At 41.1% G+C, this 16,353-nt stretch overlaps 1 protein-coding gene across 1 annotated transcript; it reads left to right on the top strand.

The window, feature by feature from the left end:
* The first annotated feature begins 4,647 nt into the window (after positions 1–4,647).
* LOC116747153 (late histone H2B.L4-like) lies at positions 4,648–5,055 on the top strand. The gene has a single exon (XM_032618949.1). The coding sequence runs from the start codon at positions 4,648–4,650 to the stop codon at positions 5,053–5,055; it is 408 nt and encodes a 135-aa protein (XP_032474840.1).
* The last annotated feature ends 11,298 nt before the right edge of the window (positions 5,056–16,353 follow it).

Raw genomic sequence — 16,353 nt, 5'->3', positions numbered from 1 at the left:
TCACATGTACTTATTTGGCCTTAGCCTCTTCAACATTAAACCCCATTATTCCTCTTTCTTAGATTTCCTTGAGCTTTACCTAGAGCTCTCTTGTCATCTGAAATTTTGTTCCACGTGTGGAAGATCATCCTGAGGTACCTGCGGGATTTACCTGCGGATACTTTGGTGGTAGTTTTCCTTGGTCTCCTTGAGAGTCAAATTCTTTATCTGAGATATTTTCATAAGATTCATATCATGTTCAAGAACATAAATAAATAATATTCCCATTCCGGTGGCTCATTTAACATAAATCCTTAGTCTGATGGCCCCAAGGACAGTTCTTGGGGGGTACTGGACAATCGAGTTCTATCAATACACTGAACCAAAGGAAAAAAGGCCTTTACAGTCCTCCTCAATCAGGCAATGGCCCCCTTCATAGCCACACAACGCAGAGTGGTTAAGCTCTCTCTAGTTTTCTGCCTTGCCCAGTTCTTAATCCTGAGTTTGTGGGTTTCTGAAAACACACACTTTCTGTTTTGTCTTTCCAGGACGGTGCAGTACCTTTTTTCAGAGCCTGAAGAAAAGTTCTCATTTCTGTAGGTTGTCCATATTTTGTCTCACTGTTTAGCTGAGTGACATCCTTTTCAGGTTTTAGCATCCGAATCAATAGGGAAATTTACATTTTTTTCAAAAGCAAAAAAGGAATACCAAACAAAACTCAACAAACGTTGTTCATCAAATCACAATGCATTTATAGGGACTACGATGAAAGAGTTTCTTCCCCCTTCACCGAGGTGGAAAGTCAGAAACATATTTAAAATAAATAAAACTATTCACTGTTCAAATAGTTGAGGAAAATTACATGAGAGGGTTCACCTTATTTTCTCTTAAGCAGTCACGAGTGTTCTCTTTCTATTTTTAATCTAAGTATCTACAAAACGTTGCTTAAAATGAAACAATTTTAACACACAGAGAAAAGTCCTATCTATGCATTGCTAAGTTTGAAGTGATGTGATATGAACTCTACCAGGGACGATGAATAAAGAGAGAAGGGCTACACGAAAATCCTGAGAAATACCACCCAGGTCAGCAGAAGCATTCAGCTGACCTGTAGATACATGAGAAACAATAAATAATTGCTGCTTTAATCCACTAAGTATTGAAGTAATTTGTAATGCAGCAATCACTAAATGATACACAATTATGAAAACATTACATTTTTTCCAGATTGCTCAGGGTTTTGAATGCATTTATTCATCAAAATTATCTGTTTAAGTAAGACTTTCCATCAATAATCTATGCTTACATGTGTTGGAAGAATTCAAAAACTGTAACTATAACACCTCGTAAACATCAAACCAGTATTTATAGGAGAAGAGAACCAGTGTTCTCTTAATATAATGGAAGAGTCAGGAGATATGCCCACCTATAACTCAAAACTCATGTCTTCTGTGGGTTGAATACTCTCTCCCTAAAATTCCTATGTTGATGTGCTAAACCCAAATACCTGATATGTGATTGTATACAGAGATAGGATCTCTACTGGGAAATCAAGTTAAACGGCCTCCATTAGGATGATCCTTAATACAATATGACCTGTATCCATATAAAAGGGGAAGTATGGACACAGAGACTGTCATATATAGAGAAAACTGTGAACAGAGAGAGGAGTTTCTCTGCCATCTCCACAAGCCAAGGAGAGAGTCCTGGAACAGAGGCTTCCTTCTCAGCAGTCTGAAGGAACCAAACCAGCTGACATCTTGATTTGGACTTCCGGCCTCCAGAAGTGTGAGACATTATGTACGTGTCCTTCAAGTAAAGGGACCTCTGGCATTTTGTATATCAGCACCAGGTAACCACCACCATTAGAAACATACAACCAAACAAGCAAAGAAGCAAAGAGCAGGCAAATAATCAAACCCAATACCGTTTTTTTTTTGTTTGTTTTGTTTTGTTTTGTTTTTCACCAAGGCTCAGCATCCAGGAAAGAACTGACTTCTTCAGCCCAGAAAACCAGCTTGAATTCCGGACCAGTGGCTGTAGCTCACCGTTGCTGGTCTCTCATTGGCTGACTCAGAGGCGAATGGTGCTTGAGCTTCTCTGATTGGACCTCCCATCATCCGAGGCCTATATCACCAAGGTTTTCAAAAATAGTAAAGCCTGGAAAAGAATAGACAGAGATTACCTGAAGAAGTTAGAGTAGACCCTTCAGTTCCAAGATTAAATATTTTCCGGTTAGATTAGAATCTGGGATAGATTTTTTTCCCTTGAACTTTTTGGTTTACTTATTCGTTTGCTGTGTTTGGATCCACACTTCAAATGAATTCCATAACATGGGTAGTGGAGAAAAGAGTTTGAATGGGATATTTTTGCCCTAGCAATACTATTTTCCACGCGTTGATGGTTCTAATTTGTGGATTAAACATTACACTCTTTTCCTCAGGCTGTCTTTACAGTAAACCACACACACACAATTAGATCGCAATTACTCACTAGGTACCCTTCTTTCTGCAAGAACCCACGGAAGTGTGTAATCACAATCTCTCACTCCCCCTTCCCATCTTCAACAATGAAAATCACAAAATTCCCCTTATCTTCTTATCTTCCTAAATTTCGTATGTGTTGCTCACCCTTGCATGCCCAGCCTTCACTCTCCAGGCCTATTATGCATATTAGGTAAACATATTACCTATTATATAATATGTATCAATAATGATCCTATTTCATTTCTGATTTCACAAGTGCAAAACACCCAAAGCACAATAGCAGTGTCCTGGTCTATTAGAGCTCTTATACTTTTTACAGAGACCATAGCCTTGAGACCAGCATGCAAAAATAACCTTGGTAATGAATCTCTGTTTCATATGGAGAGAAACTGGCATTTTGAAGCAGGAGCCATTAGCATGATAGACATTAAGTGATTTTCTGAGGTCAACTCTTTTCAAAGTGGTCCACGCTTGTTTCTCAGAAAAGGCACTTGGCTCTACCAAGAGTTTGGAGTTCTGAAATTTTTTCCCCAGTGTGTACAACAATTACTACCTCTTACACAGAGGAAGGTATGCGCCTGATTTCATGGTAGATTTTAATGGCAAGTTGTGCAGCAAGCGCTCCTTTTTTTCCAAACCCTTTTAAGTTTCATCTTTCCTGAATAATAATAAGTAATGAACTTCATGAGGGGGCTTATTGGCCAAAATCCTAATTCTACTGATCTCAAAGAGAGCGCTGGAGGTAATATTGGCCCCTTTCATACTTGCAATTTTCTGTGAACTCTCTCTTCTGTCTTGTCCTGTCCCCCAGTTTGCTCTTCAGCAAGTGGTGCTGTGTCCAAGGTAGAATACTTTGTTTTCTGTCTCTCCACAGAATGAGCCCAGAAATTTTTGAACTTTGCAACTTATATAGCTTTTGTCTCATTGTTTTCCTGAGAGAGACATCCTTTACTACCTTGTACATCCCAGTCAAAAGGATTATTTACAACTTATTTTACATGTTCAAATGAAACACTTCACAATCACGAGGAAGTACTGGGCTTTAAAGCAAATCCGAATATATTGCACAAGACCGAACTCCCACAGAACGTCCTCTCTCTGCAGTCGTAGGAAGCTAGAAATCTGTTTTAAACAAGAAATAGAAAATCAGCAACTTCTTTGAAATTTGGCAATACACTTATACAAAAATGACACAAATAAAAATCTTCATGGGACATGAAGAAAACACAGTGGAAAAGAACAGATATGAACCTTAACATTCAAACCACTTGAGGTAAAAGGAGACATATTAGGTCTTCTATTGCTGATAAACCTCCTCTAAACTGATGCAAGGGGCTGAAGAATGACTTCCTCTGGAGTTTAGTCCTTAAATCCCCATGATTAAATATAAGTAAGGAACCAACAACAACAAAACAAAGCAAAGTTCCACAGTTCCTTTCCCCTTAATTTCCAGTTTGATTATCATACAAAGGCTATTATCTGTTCAGCCCTGGTCACTGGACAACATTTGGGGCCAATGGCTGTAGCTCACAGGCTGCCAGTCCCCCAGTGGAGACAGGAGCTTGAGCTCCCTCACTTGACATTCTCCAATGAATATAAAATTGCAGAGATAGGATCTTTACTGGAGGAATCAAGTTCCAGTGCGTTCATTAGAACGGTCCCTAATCCAAAATGCCCTGTATCCATATAAAAAGGGGGAAATATGGACACAGAGACCCTCACATACGGGGGAATCTGTGAAGAGAATAGGGGTGTCTCTGCCATCGCCACAAGCCAAGGAGAGAGGACTGGAACAGAGGCTTCCTTCACACCACTCTGAAGGAGTGACTTGGGTGACATCTTTTCAGAATTCTCATGCATAAATAGTAGGCATAAATCAGCTGAGGTGAACTTTGCCTACATGGGGCATAGTTCAAAGATTTTCTGGTAGAGGTCACGGAAAGTTTAAAGGTCACCAGATTTCCACGTGATTGGTTGACTGGAGGCCAAGCAGGGGGCCATCCAATCACACGTGACATGGGGTGCCTTAGTGACAGGCCTCCCTGCTTTGCATTTTATCCAATCAGATATGAACATTGCCCGTGACGTCAGAGAAGGCAGGGCGTATAAAGCGGGCCAACGGCCCCCTCCCCCAACTGCCGCACTGTCCTTCCCTGTGAGCTGTAGGGCAGGTGATTCCGACATGCATGAGCCTTCGTCTGAGATGTCTGAAGAAAGCCTGGCCAGCAAGGAAGCCGAGTCCTCCGAAGCTGAGCCGAAGAACCCGCAGCAGAAGACACTGAAGTGCCACCGCCGCCGCCACTCTGATGACTTCGACAGCTTTGCTGCCTATTTCCCCAGGGTGCTGAAGCGGGTCCACGAAGGCCTGAGCCTTTCGCAGGAGGCTGTGAATGTCATGGATTCGTTTGTCAAGGACATCTTTGAGCGAATCGCCAACGAGGCGGCACGCCTTGTCCGCTCCAGCAAGCGCTCCACCCTCAGCTCCAGAGAGAACCAGACCTCCGTGCGCCTGCTGCTGCCTGGGGAGGTGGGCAAGCACGCCATGTCCAACGCCAGCAAGGCCGTCATCAGATACACCACCGGCAAATGAGCTGCCTCTGGACCACCTGAGCATCGCAAACCAAAGGCTCTTTTCAGAGCCACTCGCTTGGCAGGAAAAGACTTGTAGCTCTGAAGAGTCCGATCCACTCTGGGTTGTCGCCCTGTGCCATGAGGGTAATACCATAAACCTCATACACTCGCTTGAGTATATGTCTGTAGTGCCATTCATTCCACAGAGAATCGCAAACTAGTCTTAGACAAAATGCACCTTGTCACTTTCCTAAATGGTCATTTCTATTCATGGTTTCTCTGTCAGACATTTTAGGGATCTTTATGGTCAGAATTCTTTCCATAAAAGATTCATTGACCATTTTTATTCTCCCAGCTGTATATAACAGTGTCGTCCAGAGATTTTTATATGGGATATAGTAACTGAGAAAGTGAAGTAGCGGGGTTTCCCTGGTGGTGCAGTGGTTTAGAGTCCACCTGCTGATGCAGGGGACACGGGTTCGTGCCCCGGTCTGGGAAGATCCCACATGCTGCAGAGCGGCTGGACCCGTAAGCCATGGCCGCTGAGCCTGCGCGTCCGGAGCCTGTGCTCTGCACCAGGAGAGGCCACAACAGTGAGAGACCTGCGTACCACAAAAAAAAAAAAAAGGGAAGTAGCGGACGTGAAAATCTCACTTACACATTCGTACGCCCTTAACATATCTCAAATCTGAATTCAGTTAAGTACATAAAATAGGACCCAAACACAGAGTAAAACTAAATAATTTATTTTTCTAGAATCAAGCACCAAACCTCGTGAAATTACTATTCTACATAATTCTGATTTCTCTGATTTTATTATTTTATACATAAATCTTTTCAGTTTTTATCTAGAAATCTTGACTGAACTGCAGTTCTGCATGGATGATGAGATCATCCAATGACAGCAGCTGTAGCCACAGTCTCCAGAGCAGGAACCAATGAGGGACTGGGAGCCCGTGAGCCAAAGCATTTGGCCCAAAGTGGTGGGGTGACCAGGGCTGAACCAATAACAGCTTTCCTGTGATACTCAGCCGGGAGTGAGTGGGAAGGAGGTGTGATAGTTTCCCTGTGTTTTTCCCTTCAAGTACTTGCTTTTAACCATGGTGATTTAAGTACACACATCCAGATCTGGTAGTGGGACATGTCTCTATCTCCTTGCATGAAAATAAGAAGGAGAAGTTCAGCAATTAAGAGAACTAAGATGACTCCTTCCCCTACCTCAAGTAATTTCAGTGTTAATGATTATAATATTTATTGAATTTAATATCCATTGTGTTTTCTTCTTGGTGCATTGCCTTTTCTTCTAATCTTTTTCTAAAAATATGTTGCTGAATTTCAAGTATTTGTTGATTTTCCTAGTGAGCCATGGCTCACTAGGAAATTGATTTCTAATTTCCTACATCACTGGAGAAAGAGAATGCACTCTATGATTTCAATCCTTTGTAATTTACTATGGTTTGCATTAGAAATTAATATTTCAGTGTATTACAATCTATTCATTCTGCACTTTTAAAATAAGCAACAACGATATGCTGTACAGCACAGGGAAATATAGAAATTAATCATAACTTTAAACAGTATAATATATACAACTTTTGAATCACTTGTTATAAACCTGAACTAATATAATATTGTAACTCACCTATACTTTAAGAAAAAATTAAAAAGAAATTTTAAGTACCCCTGGATTAGGATGTACAAACCTGTGAAGGATGTCACTCTCATCCAAAGAGAGAAAAGCTAGATGAACTGCAAAATACCAACCTTTTCTTGAACCCAGTTTTAGTGATTTCTCTACGTCAGGCTTTATAGATTTCTATGAGGTCTAACATATTTTCCTATGAATTTCATTTCCCAATTTATTCTCATCCTCGTGTGAGTGTTTTATGGAAATTTCAGAATTATTTTATGTGTGATTTGCAATAGAAAATGTGGAGGAGCAGGTATATTCATCAACTACCCCTATTATACATTATCAACATATCCCAGTTTAAGCATACATTTAAATATATAAATGGGGACTGATATATCTTACAGAAGTGGCAAAACAAAATCTTCACAAACATTTCACTTTTCTAATTCCCTGGTTGTTGAAATTATTGGAAATATCCCTACAGATGTATCAATCAATTCTTTCCTAGCAGAGAAGCTTTCCATCTTTAAAACACAAACTTTCATGACCTGCAATTTTATATTCATTGGAGAGTGTCAAGTGAGGGGAGCTCAAGCTCCTGTCTCCACTGGGGGACTGGCAGCCTGTGAGCTACAGCCATTGGCCCCAAATGTTGTCCAGTGACCAGGGCTGAACAGATAATAGCCTTTGTATGATAATCAAACTGGAAATTAAGGGGAAAGGAACTGTGGAACTTTGCTTTGTTTTGTTGTTGTTGGTTCCTTACTTATATTTAATCATGGGGATTTAAGGACTAAACTCCAGAGGAAGTCATTCTTCAGCCCCTTGCATCAGTTTAGAGGAGGTTTATCAGCAATAGAAGACCTAATATGTCTCCTTTTACCTCAAGTGGTTTGAATGTTAAGGTTCATATCTGTTCTTTTCCACTGTGTTTTCTTCATGTCCCATGAAGATTTTTATTTGTGTCATTTTTGTATAAGTGTATTGCCAAATTTCAAAGAAGTTGCTGATTTTCTATTTCTTGTTTAAAACAGATTTCTAGCTTCCTACGACTGCAGAGAGAGGACGTTCTGTGGGAGTTCGGTCTTGTGCAATATATTCGGATTTGCTTTAAAGCCCAGTACTTCCTCGTGATTGTGAAGTGTTTCATTTGAACATGTAAAATAAGTTGTAAATAATCCTTTTGACTGGGATGTACAAGGTAGTAAAGGATGTCTCTCTCAGGAAAACAATGAGACAAAAGCTATATAAGTTGCAAAGTTCAAAAATTTCTGGGCTCATTCTGTGGAGAGACAGAAAACAAAGTATTCTACCTTGGACACAGCACCACTTGCTGAAGAGCAAACTGGGGGACAGGACAAGACAGAAGAGAGAGTTCACAGAAAATTGCAAGTATGAAAGGGGCCAATATTACCTCCAGCGCTCTCTTTGAGATCAGTAGAATTAGGATTTTGGCCAATAAGCCCCCTCATGAAGTTCATTACTTATTATTATTCAGGAAAGATGAAACTTAAAAGGGTTTGGAAAAAAAGGAGCGCTTGCTGCACAACTTGCCATTAAAATCTACCATGAAATCAGGCGCATACCTTCCTCTGTGTAAGAGGTAGTAATTGTTGTACACACTGGGGAAAAAATTTCAGAACTCCAAACTCTTGGTAGAGCCAAGTGCCTTTTCTGAGAAACAAGCGTGGACCACTTTGAAAAGAGTTGACCTCAGAAAATCACTTAATGTCTATCATGCTAATGGCTCCTGCTTCAAAATGCCAGTTTCTCTCCATATGAAACAGAGATTCATTACCAAGGTTATTTTTGCATGCTGGTCTCAAGGCTATGGTCTCTGTAAAAAGTATAAGAGCTCTAATAGACCAGGACACTGCTATTGTGCTTTGGGTGTTTTGCACTTGTGAAATCAGAAATGAAATAGGATCATTATTGATACATATTATATAATAGGTAATATGTTTACCTAATATGCATAATAGGCCTGGAGAGTGAAGGCTGGGCATGCAAGGGTGAGCAACACATACGAAATTTAGGAAGATAAGAAGATAAGGGGAATTTTGTGATTTTCATTGTTGAAGATGGGAAGGGGGAGTGAGAGATTGTGATTACACACTTCCGTGGGTTCTTGCAGAAAGAAGGGTACCTAGTGAGTAATTGCGATCTAATTGTGTGTGTGTGGTTTACTGTAAAGACAGCCTGAGGAAAAGAGTGTAATGTTTAATCCACAAATTAGAACCATCAACGCGTGGAAAATAGTATTGCTAGGGCAAAAATATCCCATTCAAACTCTTTTCTCCACTACCCATGTTATGGAATTCATTTGAAGTGTGGATCCAAACACAGCAAACGAATAAGTAAACCAAAAAGTTCAAGGGAAAAAAATCTATCCCAGATTCTAATCTAACCGGAAAATATTTAATCTTGGAACTGAAGGGTCTACTCTAACTTCTTCAGGTAATCTCTGTCTATTCTTTTCCAGGCTTTACTATTTTTGAAAACCTTGGTGATATAGGCCTCGGATGATGGGAGGTCCAATCAGAGAAGCTCAAGCACCATTCGCCTCTGAGTCAGCCAATGAGAGACCAGCAACGGTGAGCTACAGCCACTGGTCCGGAATTCAAGCTGGTTTTCTGGGCTGAAGAAGTCAGTTCTTTCCTGGATGCTGAGCCTTGGTGAAAAACAAAACAAAACAAAACAAACAAAAAAAAAACGGTATTGGGTTTGATTATTTGCCTGCTCTTTGCTTCTTTGCTTGTTTGGTTGTATGTTTCTAATGGTGGTGGTTACCTGGTGCTGATATACAAAATGCCAGAGGTCCCTTTACTTGAAGGACACGTACATAATGTCTCACACTTCTGGAGGCCGGAAGTCCAAATCAAGATGTCAGCTGGTTTGGTTCCTTCAGACTGCTGAGAAGGAAGCCTCTGTTCCAGGACTCTCTCCTTGGCTTGTGGAGATGGCAGAGAAACTCCTCTCTCTGTTCACAGTTTTCTCTATATATGACAGTCTCTGTGTCCATACTTCCCCTTTTATATGGATACAGGTCATATTGTATTAAGGATCATCCTAATGGAGGCCGTTTAACTTGATTTCCCAGTAGAGATCCTATCTCTGTATACAATCACATATCAGGTATTTGGGTTTAGCACATCAACATAGGAATTTTAGGGAGAGAGTATTCAACCCACAGAAGACATGAGTTTTGAGTTATAGGTGGGCATATCTCCTGACTCTTCCATTATATTAAGAGAACACTGGTTCTCTTCTCCTATAAATACTGGTTTGATGTTTACGAGGTGTTATAGTTACAGTTTTTGAATTCTTCCAACACATGTAAGCATAGATTATTGATGGAAAGTCTTACTTAAACAGATAATTTTGATGAATAAATGCATTCAAAACCCTGAGCAATCTGGAAAAAATGTAATGTTTTCATAATTGTGTATCATTTAGTGATTGCTGCATTACAAATTACTTCAATACTTAGTGGATTAAAGCAGCAATTATTTATTGTTTCTCATGTATCTACAGGTCAGCTGAATGCTTCTGCTGACCTGGGTGGTATTTCTCAGGATTTTCGTGTAGCCCTTCTCTCTTTATTCATCGTCCCTGGTAGAGTTCATATCACATCACTTCAAACTTAGCAATGCATAGATAGGACTTTTCTCTGTGTGTTAAAATTGTTTCATTTTAAGCAACGTTTTGTAGATACTTAGATTAAAAATAGAAAGAGAACACTCGTGACTGCTTAAGAGAAAATAAGGTGAACCCTCTCATGTAATTTTCCTCAACTATTTGAACAGTGAATAGTTTTATTTATTTTAAATATGTTTCTGACTTTCCACCTCGGTGAAGGGGGAAGAAACTCTTTCATCGTAGTCCCTATAAATGCATTGTGATTTGATGAACAACGTTTGTTGAGTTTTGTTTGGTATTCCTTTTTTGCTTTTGAAAAAAATGTAAATTTCCCTATTGATTCGGATGCTAAAACCTGAAAAGGATGTCACTCAGCTAAACAGTGAGACAAAATATGGACAACCTACAGAAATGAGAACTTTTCTTCAGGCTCTGAAAAAAGGTACTGCACCGTCCTGGAAAGACAAAACAGAAAGTGTGTGTTTTCAGAAACCCACAAACTCAGGATTAAGAACTGGGCAAGGCAGAAAACTAGAGAGAGCTTAACCACTCTGCGTTGTGTGGCTATGAAGGGGGCCATTGCCTGATTGAGGAGGACTGTAAAGGCCTTTTTTCCTTTGGTTCAGTGTATTGATAGAACTCGATTGTCCAGTACCCCCCAAGAACTGTCCTTGGGGCCATCAGACTAAGGATTTATGTTAAATGAGCCACCGGAATGGGAATATTATTTATTTATGTTCTTGAACATGATATGAATCTTATGAAAATATCTCAGATAAAGAATTTGACTCTCAAGGAGACCAAGGAAAACTACCACCAAAGTATCCGCAGGTAAATCCCGCAGGTACCTCAGGATGATCTTCCACACGTGGAACAAAATTTCAGATGACAAGAGAGCTCTAGGTAAAGCTCAAGGAAATCTAAGAAAGAGGAATAATGGGGTTTAATGTTGAAGAGGCTAAGGCCAAATAAGTACATGTGATTATTGACTTCAGAAGGTAATTAAGGAGAAAGGGCACCTAGTGAGCAATCATGATCTAACAGTGTGGTTTACTGAAATGATAAACTAAGGGAAAGAGCTTTACTGCTTAAATAATAAAAGATAAACATCAACTCTGCGAAAATACTATTAGCAGGACAAACATACCCCATTCAAACTTTTTCAACATGACTTGTATCAGGGAAATCATTTAAAAGCAGAATCAAGGACCCAAACACAGCACGGAAATAATTAAAGCAAAATGTTCAAGAAACAGTAACTATCCAAGGTGGAAGAAACTGAAGTTACACTTCTGACTGGTTCAGATTAATCTTATTTGTTTTTTTTTTTCCCTCAAGAGTACATTGTCCTGTTTTTGGAAAACGGAAACCTTCATGTCTTGCACCTCGGCATCATGGGGATGCTGGAAGTGTCCAATCAGAGCAGCCCAAGCACCACTCTGGACCGGCTCAGCCAATGAAAAGCCTGCAGCTCCTGAGGTACAGCCATGGACTCAAAAGTGTGAGGAGGTGTCCTGGGCTGAAGTAATAGGAGTCTTCCCGGCACATGCAGCCTTTGAGATTGAGAGGGGAAAGGGATATGATTCTTTGCCATTGGGCCAAATGTTACGATGTGACACAGTGTAATCCAGTAACAGCCTTCTTGGGAGATTTGGCCTTTAGAGATTATGGAGTATAGTGGAACGTTTCATTCCCTGTGGTTTGTTTGCTGGCTGGTGTTTAATCATGGTGATTTAATGATATGAATTCAGAGACTGCGCTGGACATGTCTTTTGTCCCTTGCATCAAATATGGCAAGAGGTTGATTACTAATATTTCAAGTAAGATTTTTATATCTTCAGTTGTAAATGGAGCTCTTCAGAAATTGGAATAGTAAGTTTTCTTCACTGCTCGTATCATTCTGTTACATTTTCTAGTAATAAAAATTAGCTTTTCCTCCTTCATGACTGAAACCATTTTATTGGCAGTAGAATTAGCTGTCCCTTAAATGTCCAAGAGGAAACATGATTAGACGCCTAGTCACTGTGCATGAAACCACACTGATGACCCCCATTTCTTCAATTTTTCTAAAGTCCCTTTTTGGTTCAACTTCTGTAATTTATTTCTACATAAATACATTTAAGTATGCCTTTGATTGTATTTAACCTAGACTCTTGAAAGTAATTTGATTTTCATTTTTAAATATTTCCCATTTACTGATTCCATTTTTTCTCCCTATGTTGGTTTCTTAAAGAATAGGGTAATGTTTTGTTTTGTTTTGTTTTTCAACCAACAGGTATTATATATATTCAGCATGTGGGGTATTTTCAGAGCATAATTAATGTTAAAAAAACCAATTTTTAAATTTGGTAGATATTAAATAATTTTGTGAGTAATATATTTCCGTTTGTATTCTCTCTGTGGAGGCTGTGATTTTGCCATTTTTCATTTTCTGATGCCCTGAGGGTTTTGCTCATACCTGGAGACAATGGTTGGCCAATTATTCCCTTGATTTCCAGGAGCACCCCTATGTCTACGAGGAGCAGACTTTGCACTCCCATGTCCACCTGTGTCTACCAGGTTGTGAAGCACTTTCTCACTAATTTTGGAATTTAATTGAACGTTATGTTCATCGTGAACTATTTTTAAAGATATCATTAAGTGCATTTGAGGCTATGCTTCCCTACTGGCCCACTCTACCAAGTGCTCCACCCTCAGCTCCAGAGAGACCCAGACGTCCATGCGCCTGCTGCTGCCTGGGGAGATGGGCAAGCACGCCGTGTCTGAGGCCACCAAGGCCGTCAGCAGATACACCACCAGCAAATGAGCTGCCTCCGGACCACCTGAGCATTGCAGACCAAAGGCCCTTTTCAGAGCCACTCACTTGGCGGGAAAAGACTTGTAGCTCACAAAAGTGGGATGTGCTCTAGTTTTTGGACCTGTGCCATTCTTCCCCTTTTAAAAACCCTTTTATGGTGAAGGAAACACTATCAAACATTATCAAATCTACATGAATATATGTCTCTAGTGCAGTTTTTTCCAAGGAAGATCATGGATTTTACTTAACCATATTTTATTTCACCACTCTTCTAAATGGTCGTTTCTATTAGTTATATCTCTAGGTCAGCCTTTTTAGGGGTCTTTATTGTCAAAATTATTTTCCTAATAACTTCATTTACTTGTTTTAGTCTCATTCTGCCACCTAGTACAGCAGTATCATCCAGAGTTGTAAAATTTCAATGCCTATTGTTCATCAAAACTTCCAAATCATAGTGCTGTCAGGAAATTATCTTGTCACCTTACTAACTCTCAATAGGAATGACAGTAGCATTTCATCAGCAAACATCGTATTGGGTTTTCATTTGAGGTCCATGTTCTCACAGTACCATCTTTCTTTGGTTTCTGAGCATGTTGGGTATCTAGCAGTTATCAAACATTCACTCAAGGCAATGTAGCAACTTTTGAGCTTAACATGTCTTTTATCTTTCTGCTTATTCATATAAATCACATTAATAAATTTTCCATTATTAAATCACGTTAATAAATTTTCCACTATTAAATCACATTAGCATTCTGGGAAGGAAATAGGTCCTTTCCCATGCGGTCTCACGAGCACGGTCACCAGCATGTCAGAGCTCTGATTTCTCATGACTTCTGCACCCTTGGCCATGTGCTTCTTCAAGGCTCCCCAAAGTCCGATTGTGTCCTGGGGGCTTCAGTTTCCCTGTAGCCGCCCACACCCAGGGCTTAGCTGGACTCTGCTTTAAGGCAAAGCAGAGTGGGCTAGGAGAGTGGGCTTGACCCCTTAATTAGTCTTTCCTTCGCGTGTTTTTGTTTGAGTCCTCAACTCTCTATGCTCCACATGTTTGCCGCACAGCTGTGCTGAGAGGGCCACTGTGCTCAACCCCACTGGCCCCCAACTAGGGCAATTTCTGCATTCCAGGCATTCTTCTACCCCTGTTTCTTGGCCACTCTATGACCAGCAAGCTGGAATGTACTCAGAAAGCCCTCAAGAGGCACATTTATAATCTGCTTATTCCTTATTCCATCCTCATGGAGAGGCTGGCTACTCCCCCCAGGTCAGACTCCACACTCACTCAGGGGAGCTGCAGATCACTGCCTGGCAGGTGTGTCAGGGTTGCAAAAGGACATGATGTGTGAGGCTGCTTCGCCTCTTCATAGGGACAGTGACCTTGTAATTTCTTGTCCAATTAATGCAGACACTTTTGAGAATAAAAGGCCCACTACAAATAATTGTGCTGGGACAACAGGGAAAATCAGGGTGTGGGGACACCCTTTAAGGGAAAAGACCTGGGGAAAGAGTAAGAACATCTCTTGGGGCTTGGGGATTTGGAGAGCACAACGGTGAGTGGGAAAATGAGAATGCATCACCTTTTCTTGATTTGTTCTCCTCAGAATTCTGGTGCCTTTGTTTTCTGGAGACAAATAGAGTTGCGAAGCTGCATTAACAAGGAAAAGGCACACAACATGGTGACGGTGTCTGTTTGGGTCCTGGAACTGCTGTGAGCTAGTAGCACCAGGCTCCACAGCAAGAGTGATTAAGGACACAGGTTTTGGAGTCAGATTAGACCTGGGTTGAAACTCCAGCTGTCCCTCTTACTAGATGTGGTGCTTTGGGTAAGTGACTTGGCCTCTCTGGACCTCAGTTTCCTCCTCTGTTGAACAGGGTCTACAAGACTGTTGTGAGGACTCAGTGAGACAATGCCGATGGAGTGCCCAGCGAATGGAGGTTATACTTATTCTCAGGCCTGAGATTCAAGCCCTCAGGCAACCGGAGGGGTGGGGGTGAGACTTGCTGCCAGACAGCTGTATGGACACGCTCTCCTGGCTGCCTTGGCCCCATCTGTTTGCTTAGGGCTGACAGCGAGATGAGGCTGGATGACTTTTCCCTCCAGAGCCTCACGTTAGTGAAGTGGCAGAGATAACGCAGCTCCGAGTTGTGATGAGAAGTTGCTAGGGAGCAGGTGGAAAGTGCCTAGTTACTTCGCTGGCTTTGGGAGTTGCCGACTCAGCGCTTTGTGGGCCAGCTGTTCCTCCTCACTCCCGTGAAGCCTCGGCCCCTCACCCTCTCCCTTTCCTAATCCTATTCACATTCCCAGTCTTGGCTCAAATCCTACCTTCTCTGTGAAGATGACTTGACCATCCCAGCCTACAGTGACTTCTCTCTCCTTGAGCCTCAGGACCTTCAACTTTGAAATGGGTGTACTATTTACAACGCCCTTGCAGAAGGGCTGTGATTAGGACTGAATGAGAGAATAGACGTAGCATGACAGGTGCAGTGCCTGGTATAGGCCTACCGTGAGTTCCCTGCTTTTCATTGGCTTTACATTGGCTGAGCCGATCCAGAGTGGTGCCTGGGCCGCTCTGATTGGATGCTTCCAGCATCCTCCCCAGGGTGCTGCGGTGCATGTCAAAAAGGTTTCTGTTTCCAAGAACAGGAGAAGGCACTCTTGGGGGAAAAATACCAACTACCATCAATCTGAACCAGTCAGATTAGTAACTTCAGGTTCTTCCACCTTGGATAGGTATTTTTTCCTGGACATTTTGCTTTCATTATTTCCCTGCTGTGTTGGGGTCCTCGATTCTGCTTTTAAATGATTTCCCTGACACTAGTCATGTTGAAAAAGGTTGAATGGGTTATGTTTGTCCTTATAATACTATTTTCTCAGAGTTGACGCTTATCATTAGTTGTTTAAGCAGTAAAGCTCTTTCCCTTAGTTTATCATTTCAGTAAACCACACTGTTAGATCATGTTTACTCACGGGGTGCCCTTTCTCCTTAATCACCTTTGGAAATCCGTAATCACACATGTACTTCTTTGGTCTTATCCTCTTGAACATCATACCCCTGTATTCCTCTCTTTCTTACGTTTCCTGTGTGTCAGTTGTCCTCGTGCTTTTCCTAGAGCTCTTCTCATCCAAAATTTTGTTTCCGGTGTGTAAGATCATCCGGAGGTACCACAGAGAGGGATTTACCTGCAGGTCCTTTGGTGGCAGTTTGTCCTGGTCTCCTTGGGAGTCTAATCCTTTTTGTTCTTTGAAATAT

The sequence above is a fragment of the Phocoena sinus genome, chromosome X, assembly GCF_008692025.1.
Source record: "Phocoena sinus isolate mPhoSin1 chromosome X, mPhoSin1.pri, whole genome shotgun sequence".
Classification (NCBI taxonomy): domain Eukaryota; kingdom Metazoa; phylum Chordata; class Mammalia; order Artiodactyla; family Phocoenidae; genus Phocoena; species Phocoena sinus.
This window is presented reverse-complemented; position numbering and strand designations above follow the sequence as displayed.

Coding starts and splice junctions, on each gene's coding strand:
- LOC116747153 (XM_032618949.1), top strand. CDS start 4,648: ATGCATGAGCCTTCGTCTGAGATGTCTGAAGAAAGCCTGGCCAGCAAG.